Consider the following 22519-nt stretch of genomic DNA (forward strand, 5'->3'; position numbering starts at 1 on the left):
AATTATTGATATGTATGTTATTACTATTTTCTTAATTGTTTTGGGTCTGTTATTGTAGGTCTTTTCCTTCTCTTGTGTTTCCCACCTAGAGAAGTTCTTTTAGCATTTGTTGTAAAGCTGGTTTGTTTGTACTAAATTCTGTTAGCTTTTGCTTGTTGGTAAAGTTTTTAAATTCTCCGTTGAATCTGAATGAGATCCTTGTGGGGTAATCTTGTTGGTAGGTTTCTCCCTTTCATCACTTTAAATATGTCCTGCCACTCCCTTCTGGCTTGAAGAGTTTCTGCTGAAAGGTCAGCTGTTAACCTTATGGGGATTCCCTTGTGTGTTATTTGTTGCTTTTCCCTTCCTGCTTTTAATATGTTTTCTTTGTATTTAATTTTTGATTGTTTGATTAATATGTGTCTTGGCATATTTCTCCTTGAATTTATCCTGTATGGGACTCTGTGTGCTTGCTGGACTTTATTGACTATTTCCTTTCCCATATTAGGGAAGTTTTCATCTATAATCTCTTCAAATATTTTCTCAGTCCCTTTCTTTTCCCCTTCTTCTTCTGGGACCCCTGTAATTCTAATGTTGGTGCGTTTAATATTGTCCCAGAGGTCTCTAAGACTGTCCTTAATTCTTTTCATTCTTTTTTCTTTATTCTGCTCTGCAGTAGTTAATTTCCACTACTGTATCTTCCAGGTCACTTATCCATTCTTCTGCCTCAGTCATTCTGCTATTGATTCCTTCTAGAGAATTTTAATTTCATTTTTTGAGCTGTTCATCATTGCTTGTTTGCTCTGTAGTTCTTCTAGGTCCTTGTTAAACGTTTCTTGTATTTTCTCCATTCTATTTCCAAGATTTTGGATCATGTTTACTATCATTACTCTGAATTCTTTTTCAGGTAGCTGCCTATTTCCTCTTCATTTGTTTGGCCTGGTGGGTTTTTACCTTGCTCTTTCATGTGCTGTGTGTTTCTCTGTCTTCTCATTTTGCTTAACTTACTGTGTTTGGGGTCTCCTTTTTGCAGGCTGCAGGTTCGTAGTTCCCATTGTTTTTGGTGTCTGCCCCCAGTGGCTAAGGTTGGTTCAATGGGTTGTGTAGTTTTCCTGGTGGAGGGGAGTGGTGCCTTTGTTGTGGTGGATGAGGCTGGATCTTGTCTTTCTGGTGGGCAGGTCCACGTCTTGTGGTATATTTTGGGGTGTCTGTGGCCTAAGTATGATTTTAGGCCGTCTCTCTGCTGATGTCTGGGGTTGCGTTCCTGTCTTGCTAGTTGTTTGGCATAGGGTGTCTGCCAATGTCGCTTGCTGGTCATTGAGTGGCTGGGTCTTGGTGTTGAGATGGAGATCTCTTGGAGGTTTTTGCCATATATTACGTGGAGCTGGGAGATCTCTGGTAGGCCAATGTCCTGAACTTGGCTCTCCCACTTCAGAGGCACAGCCCTGACACCTGGCTGGAGCACCAGGAGCCTCTCATCCACATGACTCAGAATAAAAGGGAGAAGGAAAGAAGGAAGGAAGGAAGGAAGGAAAAAAAGAAAGAAAACAAGAAAGAAAGAAAGAAAGAAAAGAAAGAAAGAGATAAAATAAGTTATTAAAATAAAAAGCAAAAAATAATTATTAAAATTTTTTTAAAGTAATTAAAAAGAAAGAAAGAAGGAACAACCAAACCAAAAAACAAATCCACCAATGATAACAAGTGCTGAAAACTATATTAAAAACAACAACAAAAACAGAGAGACAGAACCCTAGGACAAATGGTAAAAGCAAAGCTATACAGAGAAAATCACACAGAGAAGCATACACATACACAGTCACAAAAAGAGAAAAAGGGGGGAAAATATGTTGTTTCTCTCAAAGTCCACCTCCTCATTTGGGATGATTTGTTGTCTATTCAGGTATTCCACAGATGCAGGGTACATCAAGTTGATTGTGGAGATTTAATCTGCTGCTCCTGAGGCTGCTGGGAGAAACTTCCCTTTCTCTCTTTGTTCGCAGAGCTCCTTGGGTTCAGCTTTGAATTTGGCCCCGCCTCTGTGTGTAGGTCACCTGAGGGCGTCTGTTCTTTGCTCAGACAGGACGGCGTTAAAGGAGCAGCTGTAGGGGGATCTCGCTCTCTCAGGCCAGGGGGAGGGAGGGGTATGAAATGCAGGGTGAGCCTGCAGTGGCAGAGGCTGGTGTTATGTTGCGCCAGCCTGAGGTGTACCGTGTGTTCTCCTGGGGAAGTTGTCCCTGGATCATGGGACCCTGGCAGTGGTGAGCTGCACAGGCTCCCAGGAGTGGAGGTGTGTATAGTGACCTGTGCTTGCACACAGGCTTGTTGGTGGCTGCAGCAGCAGCCTTAGCATCTCAGTCCCGTCTCTGGGTCCACAATGATAGCCGTGGCTCACGCCCGTCTCTGGAGCTCCTTTAAGCAGTGCTCTTACTCACTTCTCCTCATGTACAGGGAAACAAAGAGGCATGAAAAAGTCTCTTGCCTCTTCAGCAGTTCCAGACCTTTTCCCGGACTCCCTCCCGGCTAGCCGTGGTGTACTAACCCCTTCAGGCTGTGTTCACGCAGCCAACCCCAGTCCTCTAGTATTTTTATTTTTGATGAAATCCACTATATGCCTTTTTGGTGGAAGAGTTGGTATTTTTGCACATCCATTGTAAAGAAAGCCTTGCTTACCGTAATGTCATGAATATGTTTCTATTATGTTTTTTGTTATAAGTTTTAGAGTTTCAGCTTCTTTGTTTAGATTTCTAATCTGTTTTGAGTTAATTTTTGTGTATGTTGTAATAAGGTTGGGGCCAAGATTCAATTTTCTTCCTCATATAAATATCAAGCTATTCCAGCATTATTTGTTTAAAGAGTACTTTTTCTCTGTGCGTTACCTCAACATTTTGGTTGGAAGTCAGTTTACTCCATATTTGTGTGTTTCATTTCATGATGATGATGAATTTGTCAATTTTTGTTGATCAATTTTTGCTTTAAATCTATATTCCTGGGTTCATATAATTTAAAATTATGTTTGTGATAAACTGGATTCTTTCATAATTATTTTGTGAACTTTTTAATCTCAAGTAATGCATTTTTCTTTAAAATGAGTTTTGACTTATATTACTATGGCTATATCAGTATTCTTCTGACTCGCATTTTTCTGGTACAGTTTCCATTCTTTGATTTTTAATTTTTGTGACTCATGTTTTACATATATTTCTTATGAATACAATATATGTGAATTATTCGTAAAATCCAGTCTGATAATTTTCATCTTTTAACTACAGACGTTAGTTTTTAAATGTTTATTAAGATTGTTGGTAGCTTTTGATTTCCTGCTTGTTGTATGTTTTTGTTGCTTTTATCTTGTTTTCTACTGACTGATTTTTTAAAATTTCATTTTAAAAATTATATTCGGTTCTCTATGTTTTCAGTCAATTTTTGTTTATTTTTAAATCCCTTTTTTATACATTTAAACATATTAACATAATATTTTTATATATTCTGCATATGATACAAATATATATGTCTGGTTCTGCTCTCCCTTAGTTTTACTGTTTTGCTTATAGTGTCTATTTCTGTCTGTATTTTCTGAACTTTTTTTTTACTATAAAATTATATTTGTTGAACTTTATAGAATTCTTTTGAGGCCTAGTTTAAAGGTGACTTACCTTCAAGAAGGATTTGCATTTGCATATACTAGCCACTTTGGTAGCCTCATTAAAATAAATATCTTGAGTGTTCTGGACTTTATAGAGTAGACTGGTGCTGCAAATCCACAGAAGCATTTGCATTTGGTTGCAGATCCTCAGGGAAATGGATTTTCTACCTCCACCTAGTACCAAAGTTAATACAGACACATTTTCTGTCTTTCTCCTTTTATGGTGCAAATGCAACACATGTACTACTATGTCTTCTCGCACTGAGCTCGTAGGTTCTTTGGGGGTCCCGCTTTACGTAGGGGTCTTGAGTCTCCACTTCGTAAAGGTCTTAGGCTTTATTTTCTGCCCAGTTCCCCTTGGCTCTCAAGGTCTAAACTGGTCATCAGGATTAAGCAAAAGTGGGGCTTCGGTTAGCCTAATACTCTGGCTTCCTGTTCTCACTTTGTTTTTGACATGTGAGGAATCCTTAACTTCTTTCCTGTTCAGAGGTAAATATAAAAAGTGTTCTTTTTTTCTCCTTTTGAATTTTGCTCAACACTTTAAACTGTTTTCATTGGGAATTCTTCCCACAGTGGGTTACATGCAAAGCTGCAGGCAAGGTTAAGTTGACCATACAACCTCATTTACATTTTTAAAAATCATAAGCTATAATGGTTTTGTAAATAGATGACCTACCTGAACTACTCTCCATTTTATACTTTTGAATAAATTATTAACAAATTAATAAAGCCATGATCTTCAGAAAAGCATACAATAATTGCAAATGGGAATACAACTCAAAGAGAGTAATGAAAAAGAATAACTGTACTGGGAGGGTATTAAATGTCTTCTGTGAGATAACATCTAGTTTGATGTAGATAAGTTACTTCATTAAAGAATAACCAGTTTGCCAAGAAATGATTTATTTTTCTTTCTTTCTGCTAAAGCTATTTCAGATGAAGATTTTCAATGACTTTGACTTCCTTCCAATGCCTGAAAGAGCTTTTAGGAAATGTGATTTATGATATTTATTCTCTGATCTATTCTCTCTATTCTTTAGGCAGAGAACACATATCACAAGCTTGAAATCTAGGATTTTAGGTTTGAAATCTAGGATTTTAATACTCTATCATTTCTTTTTAATTTTTTTTTCAAACTTGCCCCTCATCCATGTGCCTTATCTCAGTAAATTCCATTATTATTTGTCAAGTTAAGCCAGAATCCTTGAATTTTTCTCTTCTATCAGTACTCACAGCGATTTTCTAACAAGTTTCATCAGCTAACTTCTTCAATGTCTGTAGAAGCACTTGGGTTTTTCTTATTCCTGTTCTCTTGATAGAATCATGCAACTGATCTCCTTGTCTTTGTTCTTGAACCTTTCCATCAGGAGAATTGTTTTTTCCTCAGTTAAGCAAGTAAGGAAACTTAGTAGGTTCTTGAATAAACATGGTAACATACTAATTTTTCCAATAATGATTTAATCTCAAGTAGTATTCAGGATGTTTAGAAGCACTAATGCCATTTCTTTACACAAGTAAAAGACCCTAGTAACTTAGGCCTGATGTTAAGCACAAAGAAAACTGACAATGATAAGGCCAGGCACTTAACACAGATATATAATTTCCTTTTCAAATTGAATGCTCTTTTAACAAGAAAAAGTGATTGAAGATCTATGTTTAAAGATTTGCACCAAGGAAAGAAAATGGGGTCTGGCAAACTTGGAGGTACTAACTGAAGAAAAAAAAATAGTCGTTTCAAGATTTGTATTTCCTTCCATTAACTCTATACAATTGATCACATTAATTAAGAAATGGGGGGGCTTCCCTGGTGGCGCAGTGGTTGAGAGTCTGCCTGCCAATGCAGGGGACACGGGTTCAAGCCCTGGTCTGGGAAGATCCCACGTGCCACGGAGCAGCTGGGCCCGTGAGCTACAAATACTGAGCTCTGCGCGTCTGGAGCCTGTGAGGCCCGCGACAGTGAGAGGCCCGCGCACCGCGATGAAGAGTGGCCCCCGCTTGCCACAACTAGAGAAAGCCCTCGCACAGAAACGAAGACCCAACACAGCCAAAAATAAATAAATGAATAAATAAATTTAAAAAAAAAAGAAATGGGGGAAAAAGGGGGAATTTGGGAGAAGTTCAAGGAAAATTTCTTCATATGTGACATGTACTTTAAAATCACAAGTGTTGCATAGAAGCCAATGATAAAAAAGAAAAAAGAAAAGAAAAGACAGTATGATCAGATACTGTGGCCACACTTCTTGGGTTTAAATCCAGGATCATAACTTTTTAAGATTTGTGACCATGGGAAACAAATTTATTCTCTGTTCCTCTATTTTCTGATTTTAAAAACTGGGAAATTAGAAGTTCCTACTTCATAAAGTTGATGTGAGGACTTATTTAACAAAGATATTTAATGCACTAACCCATGCTAATCACTATACAAGTGTGAATCATCTTTTCTTAATTAAAATTCACTGAAAAATCCTTTATTAATTTCTGTGTAACAGACTCTGTTTTAGTTACTGCAGATATGGCTCTGAGCAAAATGATCCCTGCTTTCAAGAATTAACAATGGAGATAGATAATATAAAGCATGCATGTAAACAAATAAGACAATTCAAACAGCAATAAGCTCTATAAAGGTAATAAAGCAGGACCATGTAATAGGGAGTGGCCTGGGTAGGGGTCACAGTTGACATGGAGGAAAGGATACATTTGAGTAACTGAGAGGACTTGCTGATGTACTGTATTAGAATGGTAAAGAGAGTTATCAAAGAGAACTCCTAGTTTTGGTGTAAACTACTGCATAGAAATTAGTGACTGGTAGGATGAATAATGGACCCCCCTCCCGACCAAGACATCCATGCCCTAAAAGATAGATATCATATAAAGTATCTTCTCTGACCACAGTGAGATGAAGTTCGCAATCAGTAACAGAAGGCAAATTGGAAAATTCACAAATTTGTGGAAATGAAACTACACACTCAAACAACCAATGGATCAAAGAAGAAATCACAAGGTAAATTAGAAAATGTCTTGAGACAAATGAAATGAAAACACAATGCACCAAAACTTATAGGACACAGTGAAAGCAGTGCTATGGGTGGGGGGTGGGTTGGGATTTATAGCTATATACACATTGAAAAAGAAGAAACATCCCAGATTAACAACCTAACCTTACAACCTCAGAAACTGGAAAAAGAATAAACTAAACCCAAAGCTACAAGAAGAAAAATAGTAATAATAAAGATTAAAACAGACATAAATGAAATATAAAATAGAGAAAATCAACAAAGCTAGAAGTTAGTTCTTTGAAAAGATCAACAAAATTGACAAACCTTTAGCTATCTGGCAAAAAAAGAATGAAAAAAGACAACTAAAAAAGACAGAAATGAAAGTGGGGACATTACAACTGATGCTAAAGAAATAAAAAGGATTATAAGAAATACTATGAACAATTGTATGCTAACACACTGGAAAATCTAAATAAAATGAACAAATTTTTAGAAACACAAAGTCTACCAAGTCTGAATCACAAAGCAACAGAAATCCTATAAGTATACCTATAACTAGTAAGGAGACTGAATCAGTAATCAAAAATATCCCCTCAAAGAAAAGCACTGGACCTTATGGCTTCACTGGTAAACTCTACCAAACATTTAAAGATCTAACACAAATCCTTAAATTTTAAAAATAATAGAAGTGGAGGGAATACTTCCTAACTCATTCTATGAGGCCAGCATTTTCCAGATATCAAACCTAGACTAAGACATTACAAAAAAAGAAAACTACAGATCAATTTCCCTTATGAACAATGATGCAAAATCCTCAACAAAATACTAGCAAACCGAATTCAGGAGCACAAAAGACATCTAAATCAGAAAGGAAGAAGTAAAATTATTTTTGTTTGCAGATGATATGATCTTATATGTAGAAAATAATAAAAGTTTTACAAAAAGCCCAGTAGAACTAATAAATAAATACAGCAAAGTAGCAGGATACAAAGTCAACACTCAAAAAGCAATTCAATTTCTATACACTAATAATGAATGATCTGCAAAATAAATTAAGAAAACATTTCTATTTACAAATAGCACAGCATCAAAAGGAATTAAATACTTGGGAATTAACAAAGGAGGTGAAAGACTTATACAATGAAAACTACAAAACATTTCTGAAAGAAATTAAAGAAGATGTAAATAAATGGAAACACATTCCAGGTTCATGAATTGGAAGAGTTAATATTGTTAAGATGTCAATATTATCCAAAGTGCCCTACAAATTGAATGGAATCCCTATCAAATTTCCAATGGCCTTTTGTGTAGAAGTGAAAAAAAAACCCTATCTTAAAATTTATAGGGAATCTCAGGAGACCATGAATAGCCAAAACAATCTTGAAAAACAGGAACAAAGCTGGAGACTCACAGTTCCTGGTTTCAAAACTTACTAGAAAGCTACAGTAATCAAAACCCTGTGCTACTGGCATGAAAACAGACATATAAACCAAGGGAATAGAACAGAGATCCCAGAAATAAACCTTTGCAAATATGGCCAAATGATTTTCGACATGGGTGCCAAGATCATTCAATGGAGAAAGGACAGTCTTTCAACCAGTAGTCCTGGGAAAACTGAGTATCCACATGCAGAAAACTGAAGTTGGACCTTTAACTAATACCACGTATAAAATTTAACTCCAAATGGATCAAAGATCTAAATGTCAGACCTAACACTATAAAACTCTTAGAAGAAAATAATATGCAAAAGCTCCACAACATTGAATTTGACAATGATTTCTTGGACATTGCACCAAAGGCACAGATTATAAAAGAAAAATAGACAAATTTCATGAAAACTAAAAACTTTTGTACATTAAAAGACATTACTAACAGAGTAAAAACCTACAGAATGGGACAAAATATTTGAAAATCAATCTGATAAGGGATTAGAATCCAGAATATATAAAGAACTCCTAAAAACTCATGAACAAAAAAAATCAAACAACCTAATTAAAAAAATGGGCAAAGGACCTAATTTAAAAATGGGCAAAGGACCTGAAGAGATATTTCTCCAAAGAAGTTATACAAAACCAACAAACACATGAAAAGATGTTCAATATCACTAATCATTAGAGAAATGCAAATCAAACCCATAATGAGATATCACCTCATAGCCATTAGGATGGCTACATTCAAAATAAACAGAAAACAAGTGTTGGTGAGGATATAGAGAAACTGGAATCCTTTCACCCTGTTGGTAGGAATGGAAAATGGTACAGCAACTGTGGAAAATGTTACGCAGTTCCTCAAAAAATTAAAAATAGAATTAGTCTATCATCCAGTAATTCTACTTCTAGGTATATACTCAAGAGAATGAAAATCCAGGTCTTGAAGAGATATTTGTACACCCATATTCATAGCAGCATTATTCACAATAGCTACAATGTGGAAGCAACCTAAGGATCCATGGATGAATGAATAGATAAGCAAAAGGTGTTATACACATACACTGGAATACTATTCAGTCTTTAAAAGGAAGGGAATGTTGACATATGCTACAGTATGGATACATCTTGAGGACATAATTATAAGAGATATGTCAATAATAAAAAGACAGTTACTGTATGATTCCATATACATGAGGTATGCAGAGTGGTCAAATTCATGGAGATAGAAAGACTAATGGAGGTTACCAGAGGATGGGAGGAGGGGGGAATGACGAGTTGCTATTAATGGGTACTACAAGATGAAAAGAGTTCTGAAGAAGGATGGTGGTGGTTGAGCACCAAAGTGAATGTACTCAATGCTATCAAACTGTAGACTTAATATAGTTAAGATGGTAAATATCATGTTACGTGTATTCTACCACAGTGTAAAAAAAAGTTTTGAAGGGGAATAAAGATACCCACATCTGAATCCCTGGAACATATGAACGCTATCTTATATGGCAAATAAATACCTTTGCAAATATGATTAAATTAAGGATCTTGAGATGGGGAGATTATCCTGGATTACCCAAGTGGGCCTAAAATGCAATCATATGTAGCCTATAAGAGGTAGGAAGAGAGCGGTCTGAACACAGAAAAAGAAGAGAAGGCAGTGACACTAGGGAGGCAGATGTTGGAGTGTTGTGGTAACAAGCAAAAGAATGTTGGTAGCCACCAGAATCTGGAAGAAGCCAGGAATGGATGACACCCTAGGGACTCCAGAGAGAGCACAGCTTTGCAGACACCTTAATTTCTGGTCCAGTAAAACTGATTATGGCCTCCAGAACTGTGGGATAATACATACCTGTTGTTTTATACCACCAGCTTTGTGGTAATTGTCACTACACTCACAGGACACTAATACAGTGACATTTACTATAGTGGGGAAAACTAGGAAGAGGTTTCAACACAGATAAAAATAAAGTTTTTGATTTAGGCATTATTTCTGAGGCACATATGAGAATCTGATAATTTACATCAAACAAAAATGTAAAGCAAAGGAGCCAAATGTGATTCCCTAGGGAGAGAGCAGAGCAGAGCACAGGGTCCAGGCTTGAGCTCCACAGTATGGGAACACTGGGAAACCATGCAGAGATTGAGAGTCCAACAAAAGAGGGCATTTGCTGTCCTTGATAAACATAGTTATTGTCAAGGAGAGACAAAAACAAGACAGGATTGGTTGAAGACCCTGGTTAGTAAGGAATTAGAGGGAGCATGGAGCTGTCAAATTTGTAAAAATGGTAGGTGTATTAGGCACATTTGCTAGGGTATTAAAAATCAGAGCACAATGTGGAGTTTTGTAGAATTTGAGAAAACTCCATTTGAGACACCTATATTCCTTTCCAGCTTGGAAAAAAGAAAACATATTCCCAAATGTAATTGCCAACTGTCTACTATTAAACGAATGTATTAAAACTGTCTCAGTTTTACACAGCACCTCCAAAAAAGGGTATTAATCTGAATTTGGATATATGGGATGATTTACTTGCATTTAAAATGCATTTAAAAGCCACAGCAGGTAAAAATAGATAAAATTTATATATTAATAATGACCGACTAATGAGCGTGTCACATGATAAAAAATTTCTTGGGTTTCCCTGGTGGTGCAGTGGTTAAGAATCCGCCTGCCAATGCAGGGGACATGGGTTCAATCCCTGGCCCGGGAAGATCCCGCATGCCACGGAGCAACTAAGCCTGTGCACCACAACTACTAAGCCTGTGCTCTAGAGCCCACGAGACACAACTACTAAACCCACGTGCCACAACTAGTGAAGCCTGTGCACCTAAAGCCCGTGCTCTGCAACAAGAGAAGCCACAACAATGAGAAGCCTGTGCACTGAAACGAAGAGTAGCCCCCACTCGTCGCAACTAGTGAAAGCCCGTGCACAGCAACGAAGACCCAACACAGCCAAAAAACAAACAAACAAATAAATAAGTAAACTTCTTGTATTGTTCCTTTCCTCAAATTTTCCTACTCCTAGAAAACAAACCCTAATGTGAAAAATGATTTGATCCAAGTATAGACCATTTTTAATTTTACAGAGCAGAAACAATCATGTAACAACACTGGGTTATTTTTTCATGTACAAAGTGTTTCCCTACTGGGACATTATTTCTGAGTTGAGAAAGAATAAGGAGGAAATAATTTTGTTAAGAAGGAAAAAAAGACATAAAGGTTTTCTTTAAAGATAATATAAATACAGTGTTTATGGCTTTTGATCTGTTGAATGCAGAGAGACAGCCACAGAATTTTAAGGATGCTGGTCTTCACATCCCCCTTCCTTATCACCTGGGGAGGAGACAGAACAGTGTAAATTTAACACTGGCTTAAACAGCTACACATCTGCAGTGGACAGAAACTGAAGCTGAATTTCTTTCATAGGAGCCTGGGAATTATAGCCTATGTGTATAGCTGAAGTTTGCTGAAGCAGTGAGTGCTGATTAAGGTAGTTAAATGAATAAAGGACATCATTAAGAGTGACCTTGTGGAAGACCTGTTAATGAGGCTAATTTTTCGATAAACAGATTTTTAGGTTGGAGACAAGATGGCTGAGTAGAACTAGAGTGCAACTCCTCTCAAGAAAACACCAAAGTCACAATAAACTGTTGAATAACCATTGACAAGAATGACGGGAATCTACCAAAAAAGATATTCTACATCTAAAGACAAAGAAGAAATCCCAGTGAGATGGGGGAGGACATGAGAAGCAAGAGGAACTACAACTCTGCAGCCTATGGAACAGAAATGACAATCACAGAAAGTTAGACAAATGAGACAACAAAGGAATATGTTCCAGACAAAAGAACAAGATAAAACCCCAGAAGAACAATGAAGTGAACTGGAGATAGGCAATCTACCCAAAAAATAATACAGAGTAATGATAGTAAAGATGATCCAAGATCTCGGAAAAAGAATGGAGGCACAGACTAAGAAGATACAAGAAATGTTTAACAAAGAGGTAGAAGACATAAAGAATAAACAAACAGAAATGAACAATATAATAACTGACATGAAAAACACACTAAAAGGAATCAATAGCAGAATAAATGAGGCAGAAGAATGAATAAGTGAGCTGGAAGACAGAATGGTGGAAATCACTGCCGTGGAACAGAATAAAGAAAAAAGAATGGAAAGAAATGAAGACAGCCTAAGAGACCTCTGGGACAACATGAAACATACCAGCATTTACATTATGTGGGTCCCAGGACACAAGAGAGAGAAAGGACCTGAGAAAATACCTGAAGAGACAATAGCTGAAACTTCCTTAACATAGGAAAGGGAACAGTCACCCAAGTCCAAGAAGTGCAGAGTTCCATATAGGATAAACCCAAGGAGGAACACACTGAGATACATATTAAATTGATAAACATTAAAGACAAAGAGAAAATATTAAAAGCAACACTTGAAAAGCAACAAATAAAATACAAGGGAATCCCCATAAGGTTATCAGCTGATTTTTCAGCAAAAACTCTGCAGGACAGAAGGGAGTGGCACGATATATTTAAAGTGATGAAAAGGAAAAACCTGCAACCAAGAATACTCTACCCAGCAAGGCTCTCATTCAGATTCAATGGAGAAATCAAAAGATTTCCAAACAAGTAAAAGCTAAGAAAATTTAGCACTACCAAATCAGCTTTACAGCAAATACTAAAGGAACTTCTCTAGGCAGAAAAGAAAAGGCCACAACTAGAAGGAAGAAAAACACGAATGGGAAAGCTCACAGGTAAAGGCAAACAGAGTAAAGGTAGGAAATCATCCACACACAAATATGATATCAAAACCAGCAACTGTGAGGAAAGTACCAATGCAGGATATTAGTAATGCATTTGAAAGTGAGACCAGCAACTTAAGACAATCTTGTCTATATACAGAGTGCTATATCAAAACCTCATGGTAACCATAAACCAAATATCTACAATAGCTATACACAGAAAAAAGAAAAAGGAATCCAAACACAACACTAAAGATAGTCATCAAATAACAAGAGAAGATAATAAAAGAGGGATGGAAGAAAAAAGACCTACGAAAACAAATCTGAAACAATTAACAAAATGGCAATAAGAACATACACATTGATAATTACCTTAAATGTAAATGGATTAAATGCTCCAACCAAAAGACATAAAGTAGATGAATGGATATGAAAAGAAGATTCGTATATATGTTGTCTACAAGAGACCCACCTCAGATCTAGGGACACATACAGATTGAAAGTGAGAAGATGGAAAAAGGTATTCCATGCAAATGGAAATCAAAAGAAAGTTGGAGTGGTAATACTCATGTCAGACAAAAGAGACTTTAAAATAAAGGCTGTTAGATGAGAAAAAGAAGGACACTACATAATGATCAAGGGATCAATCCAAGAAGAAGATATAACAATTGTAAATATATATGCACCCAACACAGAAGCACCTCAATATATAAGGTAAATGCTAATAGCCATAAAAGGAGAAATCAACAGTAACACAATCATAGTGGGGGACTATAACACCCCACTTACATCAGTGCACAGATCTTCCAGACAGAAAATGAATAAGGACACATGGGCCTTAAATGACACATTAGACCTGATGGACTTAATTAATATTGATAGAACATTTTATCCAAAAGCAGCAGAATACACATTCTTTTCACATGCACATGGAACATTCCCCAGGATAGATCACATGCTGGACCATAAAGCAAGTCTCAATAAATTAAAAAAAACTGATATCATATTAAGCATCTTTTCTAAAAACAACATTATGAGATTAGAAATCAACTACAAGAAAAAAACTGCACAAAAACACAAACATGGAGGCTAAACAATATGTTACTAAATAATTAATCAATCGCTGAAGAAATCAAAGAGGAAATCAAGAAATATCTAGAGACAAATGAAAATGAAAACATGACGAAACAAAACCTATGGGATGTGGCAAAAGCAGTTCTAAGAGGGAAGTTTATAACAATACAATCTTACCTCAGCTAACAAGAAAAATGACAAATAAACAACCTAACCTTACACCTAAAGCAACTGGAGAAGAAGAACAAACAAAACCCAAAGTTAATAGAAGGAAAGAAATCATAAAGATCAGAGTGGAAATAAATGGAATAGAGATGAAGAAAACAGTAGAAAAGATCAAAGAAACTAAAAGTTGGTTCATTGAAAAGATAAACAAAATTGATAAACCTTTAGGCAGACTCATCAAGAAAAAAGGAAGAAAGCCCAAATCAATAAAACTAGAAATGAAAAAGGAAAAGTTACGACACCACAGAAATAAAAAGGATCATAAGAGACTACTATAAGCAAGTATTTGCCAATAAAATGGACAACCTAGAAGAAATGGACAAATTCTTAGAAAGGTACAATCTCCCAAGATGGAACCAGGAAGAAATAGAAAATAAGAACAGACCAAGCACAAGTACTGAAATTGAAACTGTGATTAAAAAATTCCCAACAAACAAAAGTCCAGGACTTTTACTGGCTTTACAGGTAAATTCTACCAATCATTTAGAGAAGAGTTAACAACCATTGTTCTAAAACTATTCCAAAAAGTTGCAGAGAAAGGAATACTCACAAACTCATTCTATGAGGCCGCCATCACACTGATACCAAAACCAGACAAAGATAGCACAAAAAAAGAAAATTACAGATCAATATCATTGATGAACATAGATGCAAAAATACTAGCAAACCGAATCCAACAATACATTAAAAGGATCATACACCATGATTAAGTGGGATTACTCCAGGTATGCAAGGATTTTTCAGTCTCCACAAATCAATCAGTACGATACATGACATTAACAAATTGAAGAATAAAAACCATATGATCATCTCAATAGGTGCAGAAAAATCTTCTGACAAAGTTCAACACCCATTTATGATAAAAACTCTCCAGCAAGTGGGCATAGAGGGAACATTCCTCAACATAATAAAAGCCATATATGACAAACCCACAGCTAACATCATACTCTATGGTGAAAAGCTGAAAGTATTTCCTCTAAGATCAGGAACAAGACAAGGATGTGCACTCCTGACACTTTTATTCAACATAGTTTTGGAAGTCCTACCCACGGCAATCAGAGGAAAAAAAGAGTAAAAGAAATCCAAATTGGAAAAGAAGTAAAATTGTCACTGTCTGCAGATGATATGGTACCATATATAGAAAATCCTAAAGATGCTACCAGAAACCTTCTAGAGCTCATCAATGAATGTGGTAAAGTTGCAGGACGCAAAATTAATACACAGATTTCTGTTGCATTTCTATACAAAAACAATGAAATATCAGAAAGAGAAATTAAGGAAACAATGCCATTTACCATCACATCAAAAAGAAAAAAATACGTAGGAATAAACCTACCTAAGGAGGCAAAAGACCCCTACTCTGAAAAGTAAAAGACTTTGACGAGAGAAACGGAAGATGAGGCAAACAGATAGAAAGATATACCCTGTTCCTTGATTGGAAGAATCAATATTGTCAAAATGACTATATTACCCAAGGCAATCTATAGATTCAATGTAATCCCTATCAAATTCCCAATTACATTTTTCACAGAAGTAGAACAAAAAATTTAAAAATTTGTGTGGAAACACAAGATACTCCAAATAGCCAAAGCAGTCTTGAGAAAGGAAAATGGAGCTGGAGGAACCAGGCTACCTGACTTCTGACTATACTACAAAGCTACAGTAACAGTTTTGTACTGGCACAAACACAGAAATATAGACAAATGGAACAGGATAGAAAACCCAGAAATAAACCCACACACCTATGGTCAATTAATCTATGACAAAGGGGGCAAGAATATACAATGGAGAAAAGACAGTCTCTTCAATAAGTGGTGCTGGGAAAACTGGACAGTTACATGTAAAAGAATGAAATTAGAACATTCTCTAACACCATAATACAAAAATAAACTCAAAATGGATTAAAGACCTATATGTAAGACTGCATATTATAAAATTCTTAGAGGAAAACATAGGCAGAATACACTTTGTCATAATTTGCAGCAATATCTTTTTGGATCCACCTCCTAGAGTAATGAAAATAAAAACAAAAATAAGCAAACAGGACCTAGTTAAACTTAAAACCTTTTGCACAGCAAAGGAAACCATAAACAAGACAAAAAAACAACCCACAGGATGGGAGAAAATGTTTGCAATTGATGCAATTGACAAGAGATTAATCTCCAAAATATACAAACAGTTCACACAACTCAATATGTAAAAAACAAACAACCCAATCCAAAAATGGGCCAAAGATCTAAATAGACATTTCTCCAAAGAAGACATACAGATGGTCAAAAGCACATGACAAGATGCTTAACATCGCTAATTATTAGAGAAATGCAAATCAAAACTACAATGAGGTATCACCTCACACCGGTCAGAATGGTCCATCATCAAAAAGCTTACAAACAGTAAATGCTGGAAAGGGTGTGAAGAAAAGGGAACCTTTTTCTACACTGTTGGTGGGAATGTAAATTTGTACAGCCACTATGGAGAACATTATGGAGGTTCCTCAAAAAACTAAAAATAGAGCTACCATATGATCCAGCAATCCCACTCCTGGGCATATATCTGGAGAAAACCTTAATTCGAAAAGATACATGCACCCTAAATATTTATTGCAGTACTATTCACAATAGTGAAGCTATGGGAGCAGTGTACATGTCCATGAACAGATGAATGGATAAAGAAGATGCTGGTACATATATACAATGGAATATTACTCAGCCATAAAAACGAATAAAATAATTCTATGTGCAGCAACATAGATGGACCTAGAGATTATCATACTAAGTGATGTCAGAGAAAGACAAATATCATATCACTTACATGAGGAATCTAAACAAATGATACAAATGAATTTACTTACAAAACAGAAACAGACTCACAGACTTAGAAAACAAACTTATGGTTACACCAAAGGGAAAAAAGGGGGAGGGTGTAAATTAGGAGGTTGGGATTAACATATACACAATACTATATATAAAATAGGAATCAACAAGGACCTACTGTATAGTATAGGGAACTCTACTCAATATTCTGTAATAACCTAAATAGGAAAAGAATCTGAAAAAGAATAGATATATGTATATGTATAACTGAATCACTTTGCTGTACACCTAAATCTAATACAACATTGTAAATCAAATATACTCCAATATAAAATAAAAATATAAAAATAAAAAAATAATATAAATACAATATTTAAATTCTGGGAGAATATTTAGTCTTTTTCCAGCATATCACATTACATACCTCTATCTGTGGATGCCATGACTATAAAAGATCATTTTACATGACTTAGTTTGAAATATTAATTTATAAGCAATATGTATTTTGACAACATAATATTTTCTTTCATATATTTAAAAATCATTAACTGGCCTAATTAAAATAGCTGATAGAATTTTTTTCCAGAAGTAGTACTTAAAAATTTTAAAATACTTTCTCAAGGGCCCAATTAAATAAAATCATAAATGAAAAGAAAGTTACAATTAACACCAGAGAAATACAGAGGATCATAAGAGATTACTATGAATAATTATACATCAATAAATTGGACAGGGCTTCCCTGGTGGCGCAGTGGTTGAGAGTCCGCCTGCCGATGCAGGGGACGCGGGTTCGTGCCCCAGTCCTGGAAGATCCCACGTGCCATGGAGCGGCTGCGCCCGTGAGCCATGGCCGCTGAGCCTGCGAGTCCGGAGCCTGTGCTCCGCAACGGGACAGGCCACAACAGTGAGAGGTCGGCGTACCGCAAAAAAAAAAAATAAATAAATAAATAGGACAACCTATAAGCAACGAATAAATTCCTGGAAATGTGCAATCTCCCAAGACTGAATCAGGAAGAAATAGAAAGTACGAAAGACCAATTATCAGTAATGAAATTGATTCGGTAATCAAAAAACTCCCAATAAACAAAAGTCAAGGACCAGACAGCTCCACAGGTGAATCTACCAAACATTTAAAGAAGAGTTAATGTCTATCCTTCTCAAACTATTCCCCAAAATTGAAGAGAAAGGAACACTTTCAAATTCATTCTGTGAGGCCAGAATTGCCTTGATACCCAAACTAGACAAAGACACCAGAAGAAAAGAAAATTACAGGCCAATATCCCTGATGAATATAGATCTAAAACTCCTCAACAAAATATTAGAAAATCAAATTCAACAATACATTAAAAGGATATTACACCATGATTAAGTGAGGTTTATCCCAGAGTTGCAAGGATAGTTCATTATCCACAAATCAATCAATGTGATACATCATGTAAACAAACTGAGGAATAAAAATCATATAATCATCTCAATAGGTGCAGAAAAAGCTTTTTACAAAATTCAGCATTTATTTATGATAAAAAAACTTTCAATGAAGTGGGTATAGAGGGAATATACCTCAACGTAATAAAGGCCAGATATGACAAAACCACAGCCAACGTCATACTCAATGGTGAATAGGTGAAAGCATTTCCTCTAGAATCAGGAATAAGATAAAGATGCCCACTCTCACCACTTTCATTCCACATAGTATTGGAATAGCAGTCAGACAAGAAAAACAAACAAAACAAAAAGAAACTCTTAGATACAAAGGGGTGACTGCCAGAGGGAGAGGGTGGGGGGGTACATGAAATAGGTGAAGGGGAGTAAGAGGTAAAAACCTCCAGTAATGAAATTAGCAAGTCAAGGTCCTGTCATACATAGCAAAAGGAATATGGTCAATAACACTGTAATAACTTCATTCAGGAACAGATGGTTACTAGACTTACGGTGGTGACCATTTCATAATGTATGCATATGTCAAGGCACTATACAGTATACCTGAAACTACATAATAATGCAAGTCAACTTTTTCTATTAAAAATTTTTAAAAAAATACTTTCTTCATAAATGAGTACACCTGAAGTGAGGCAAAAGAGAACACTGTCTTCCATTAAAAGGGGAAGTCCTTTTAGTACATAGAAATTTTTTTAAGAATCCCACAAGATTTCCAAATTATAGAGCAATCATTATATATATATATATATATATACACACACATTGATGTATGCATTTGCACATGCAGTAAACATGAATATGTATACATTTATGTTTATGTATATATGAAATAAATATATTTATTAAATATGTATATATATATATATATATATATATATGAAATAAAACATACCCAAATCCCCCAATGAGTGTTTGTTTCCTAACATGGACTAACATGAGGAAGTAATTTATAACACCCACCCCCACCAAACACAGAGACAACCAGATTGCTTTTGCTCCTGGGAAGCCCCTGGGAGGGAAGGAAAAAATTCCTACTTGATATGACAAGAGGTGCTTCCTGGGAAATTCAAACATGTAACTAGAAACACACTAAAGTCTTGGGCATAAGAGCACTCTCAGGGCAGGGCAGCTAAGCTTGGACTTGCATGGGCTCTGCGTCTGTAACACAGGTTACCTAAGTAGCTGTGTGCCGGTTTTTCCTCCACAATTTTGATTCTTCTTGCTCCAGCAGGTATCACCAACACTTCTACATAACCTGTAAGAATCAATAAAACATGAAATACATCTTGAGTTTTTTCTAATTCTTCTTTTCTTCATTGACTTGCCCTATTTCTCTTTTGGTTTTGGCTTTTGCTGTGATACTTCAATACCTATGTAAAGAAAAAAAATTATGTATAAAAGCTGTCATAAGTTCAAGTGGAGAAGTTTCTTGGAAAAACGTTGAGAATACAACGCTATCAAGAGCAAGTAGGTGACTGTAAAGCTCCCTGACAGCTTATGAATTATGAGGTGAGAAAAAAGCACAACGGGACAGCCTGGTTAGAAACACAGTGAATCTTGGAACAGAGCAAATAACCTTAAGTTCTGCTCATGGAACTCCTTTAAGTTAGAAAGTGGGCGGAAGGAGCAAACACAGCTGGAGAGCATACAGATGGCGGATGTCTGGTCCCCGAAGTTGTTGAGTATAGGACAAGAGAGACCAAGCCCTCTCTGGAAGATTAACCAAGGGTTTTGAATCTGGGGCTGGAGAGAAGTGTAATAAGGCCACACCAAGCAATCTGGTGTCACCCTGGAAGGTGTCAGACGGCTAGGAGCAAGATACAATTAGGTGTTTCTCTTCAGCAGTGGTTAGGAATGTAATGCCTGAAGTGAAATAAGACGGTAAGATAAAGCTGGATAGAAGAGAAAGTGTGCATAAAAAGTCAAAATCAAGACTTCATTTGGTACAGAAAAGACAGCAGATGCCAACTTTTGGCTGAATAGTTATGCTTTAAAATTATAGTAAAATAACATTTAATAGTCTTCTTAGTACTTCTGTGTAGCTACATACAGCCCTGATAAAAGTTTAATTTCAAAGCTACGTTAAAAAGGTATAACAGCTAATCCCAGAGTTGTCTCCTGTTGATCAATAATTCAAATTCCTGAAACTGTTGACAGTTATTTGGTGTTTACCAAAAGGTAACAGACACCCCACCTGGGATTAGAGGTCTGTGCTTTTCAAATCAACATTTCCATTAGCAAATAATACTTACTCAATTTAACCATTTTTAGTAACACCAAATCATACAAGCACTTCCACTTTGTTATATGAACACAATATGCAGCAATGAAAATGGAAACAAATGTTTACTGTCTATTGGTATATTGAAGTAAGGTAAGAAGGTCTGTGTACTCAATGAGCTTATAATTGAATTAAGACAAGGCACAAATATCTTACATAAAAACGACTTAAATAAAACTTCCAAATTTATGTTAAAAAGATCATATTCAAAATAGTTTAATTCCCTGCTGAAGAATGTAAAACAGTGTTGTTTAAACTGTCCCCCTTCTCTGATCACGTCAATACTCAAAAGTTTCGCTGCTATTTTAACTCATAGAAGTGGGATTTTTTTTCCTTTTTTTCTTTTAAGTGGTTATATACATTACTTATGTTTGAGAAACACTGGCATCAGCAGGAGTCACAATGATTCAGAGGAGAGAACATTTCATATAGTCAAGGAAAGCTTCATAAAGAAGCAGATAGATTAACTGTCTTTGAAGAACGGATAGAATTTGGATATACAGGTGACCCTTGAACAATGCAGGGGTTAAGGGCACTGATCTTCCATGCAGTAAAAAATCTGAGTATAATAAATAGTGAACCCTCTGTATCCGTGGTTCTACATCCGTAGATTCAAACAACTGCAGGTCGTGTGGTACTATAGTATTTACTATTTTTAAAAATCCACATATAAGTGGACCAATGCAGTTCAAACCTTTGTTATTTAAGAGTCAACTACATACAGAAAAAGAATGAGTTCACTGAATGTAAAGAAAAGTAACATAGTAAGTGGTATTTTTAGGACCACAGAAATATAATAATTCTGACAGAATGAGAAGGTGTAAGAATTTGGCTATATTAGGAGAGTTTAAATGCATGCCCAGGACACTGAATTTATCCATTTGAAGCTACTGAACATTCTACAGCAAGGAATGTGGTAGTTAGACACCAGTTTGGAGAGGCTTTATCTGACAGCAGTATGCAAGATGCCCAGCGATATAGTTGTAGATAACAGTGTCAGGAGGCTAACGTAAAAATCCAGGAGTGCTAGAGGCTAAGGTAGAAAAACCAGAAGGCATAGTAAAGAAAACAAATTCTGAATTTGAGAACCAATAGAAAGTGGGGAAATAAACATTGAACACAATTCTTCATTATTACTTATGTGCAAATGCAGCCATCGTTTATAGGAACATGGAAGTCAAGTTTGGGCAATAATCTGATGTTTGGCTTTGCAACTTGTTTTTAACAAAACAGTATAACACACTAGTAAAAATATCCAGTAAGAACTCTGGAACTTCTACAACTCCAGGGAAAGGTCAGCCTGTTGAAGTACCTTTGTGAGGCAGTAATTTAAGCCATGGGAGTTAATGGAGAAAACTGAGAGACAGGAGAAGTCAAGGATTCAACCTCGGTGACAGTTATGTTTTTTTCTTTTTTAATTTGTTTATTTAATTTATTTATTTTTGGCTGCATTGGGTCTTCATTGCTGTGTGCGGGCTTCCTCTAATTGCAGCGAGTGGGGGCCACTCTTTGTTGCGGTGTGTGGGCTTCTCACTGTGGTGGCTTCTCTTGTTGCAGAGCATGGACTCTAGGCACGTAGGCTCAGTAGTTGTGGCTTGCGGGCTCTAGAGCACAGGCTCAGTAGTTGTGGTGCATGGGCTTAGCTGCTCCACAGCATGTGGGATTTTCCTGGACCAGGGCTCAAACCCATATCTCCTGCATTGGCAGGCAGATTCTTAACCACTGTGCCACCAGGGAAGCCCTATGGTTTTTAACAGAGAGACTGAAAATAAAAATTAGGAAAGAATACAGAGAAGGAATAATCATGAGAGGTAGATCTGGCTATTTTGATGTAGTAGGATCTTATGAATTAGAATATTTTAAAAAGAATTGTTGGTGCAAAAAGCT

At 36.1% G+C, this 22519-nt stretch overlaps 1 protein-coding gene across 1 annotated transcript in view; it reads right to left on the bottom strand.

Moving 5' to 3' along the window:
- ADAMTS19 (ADAM metallopeptidase with thrombospondin type 1 motif 19) overlaps positions 1-22519 on the bottom strand; it is a 280800-nt gene that overhangs the window by 65630 nt on the left and 192651 nt on the right. Inside the window, 1 exon segment of the mRNA XM_032627346.1 lies at positions 19526-19606. Coding sequence (XP_032483237.1) covers positions 19526-19606 — 81 coding nt within the window.

Source organism: Phocoena sinus, chromosome 3, assembly GCF_008692025.1.
Source record: "Phocoena sinus isolate mPhoSin1 chromosome 3, mPhoSin1.pri, whole genome shotgun sequence".
Taxonomy (NCBI): Eukaryota; Metazoa; Chordata; class Mammalia; order Artiodactyla; family Phocoenidae; genus Phocoena; species Phocoena sinus.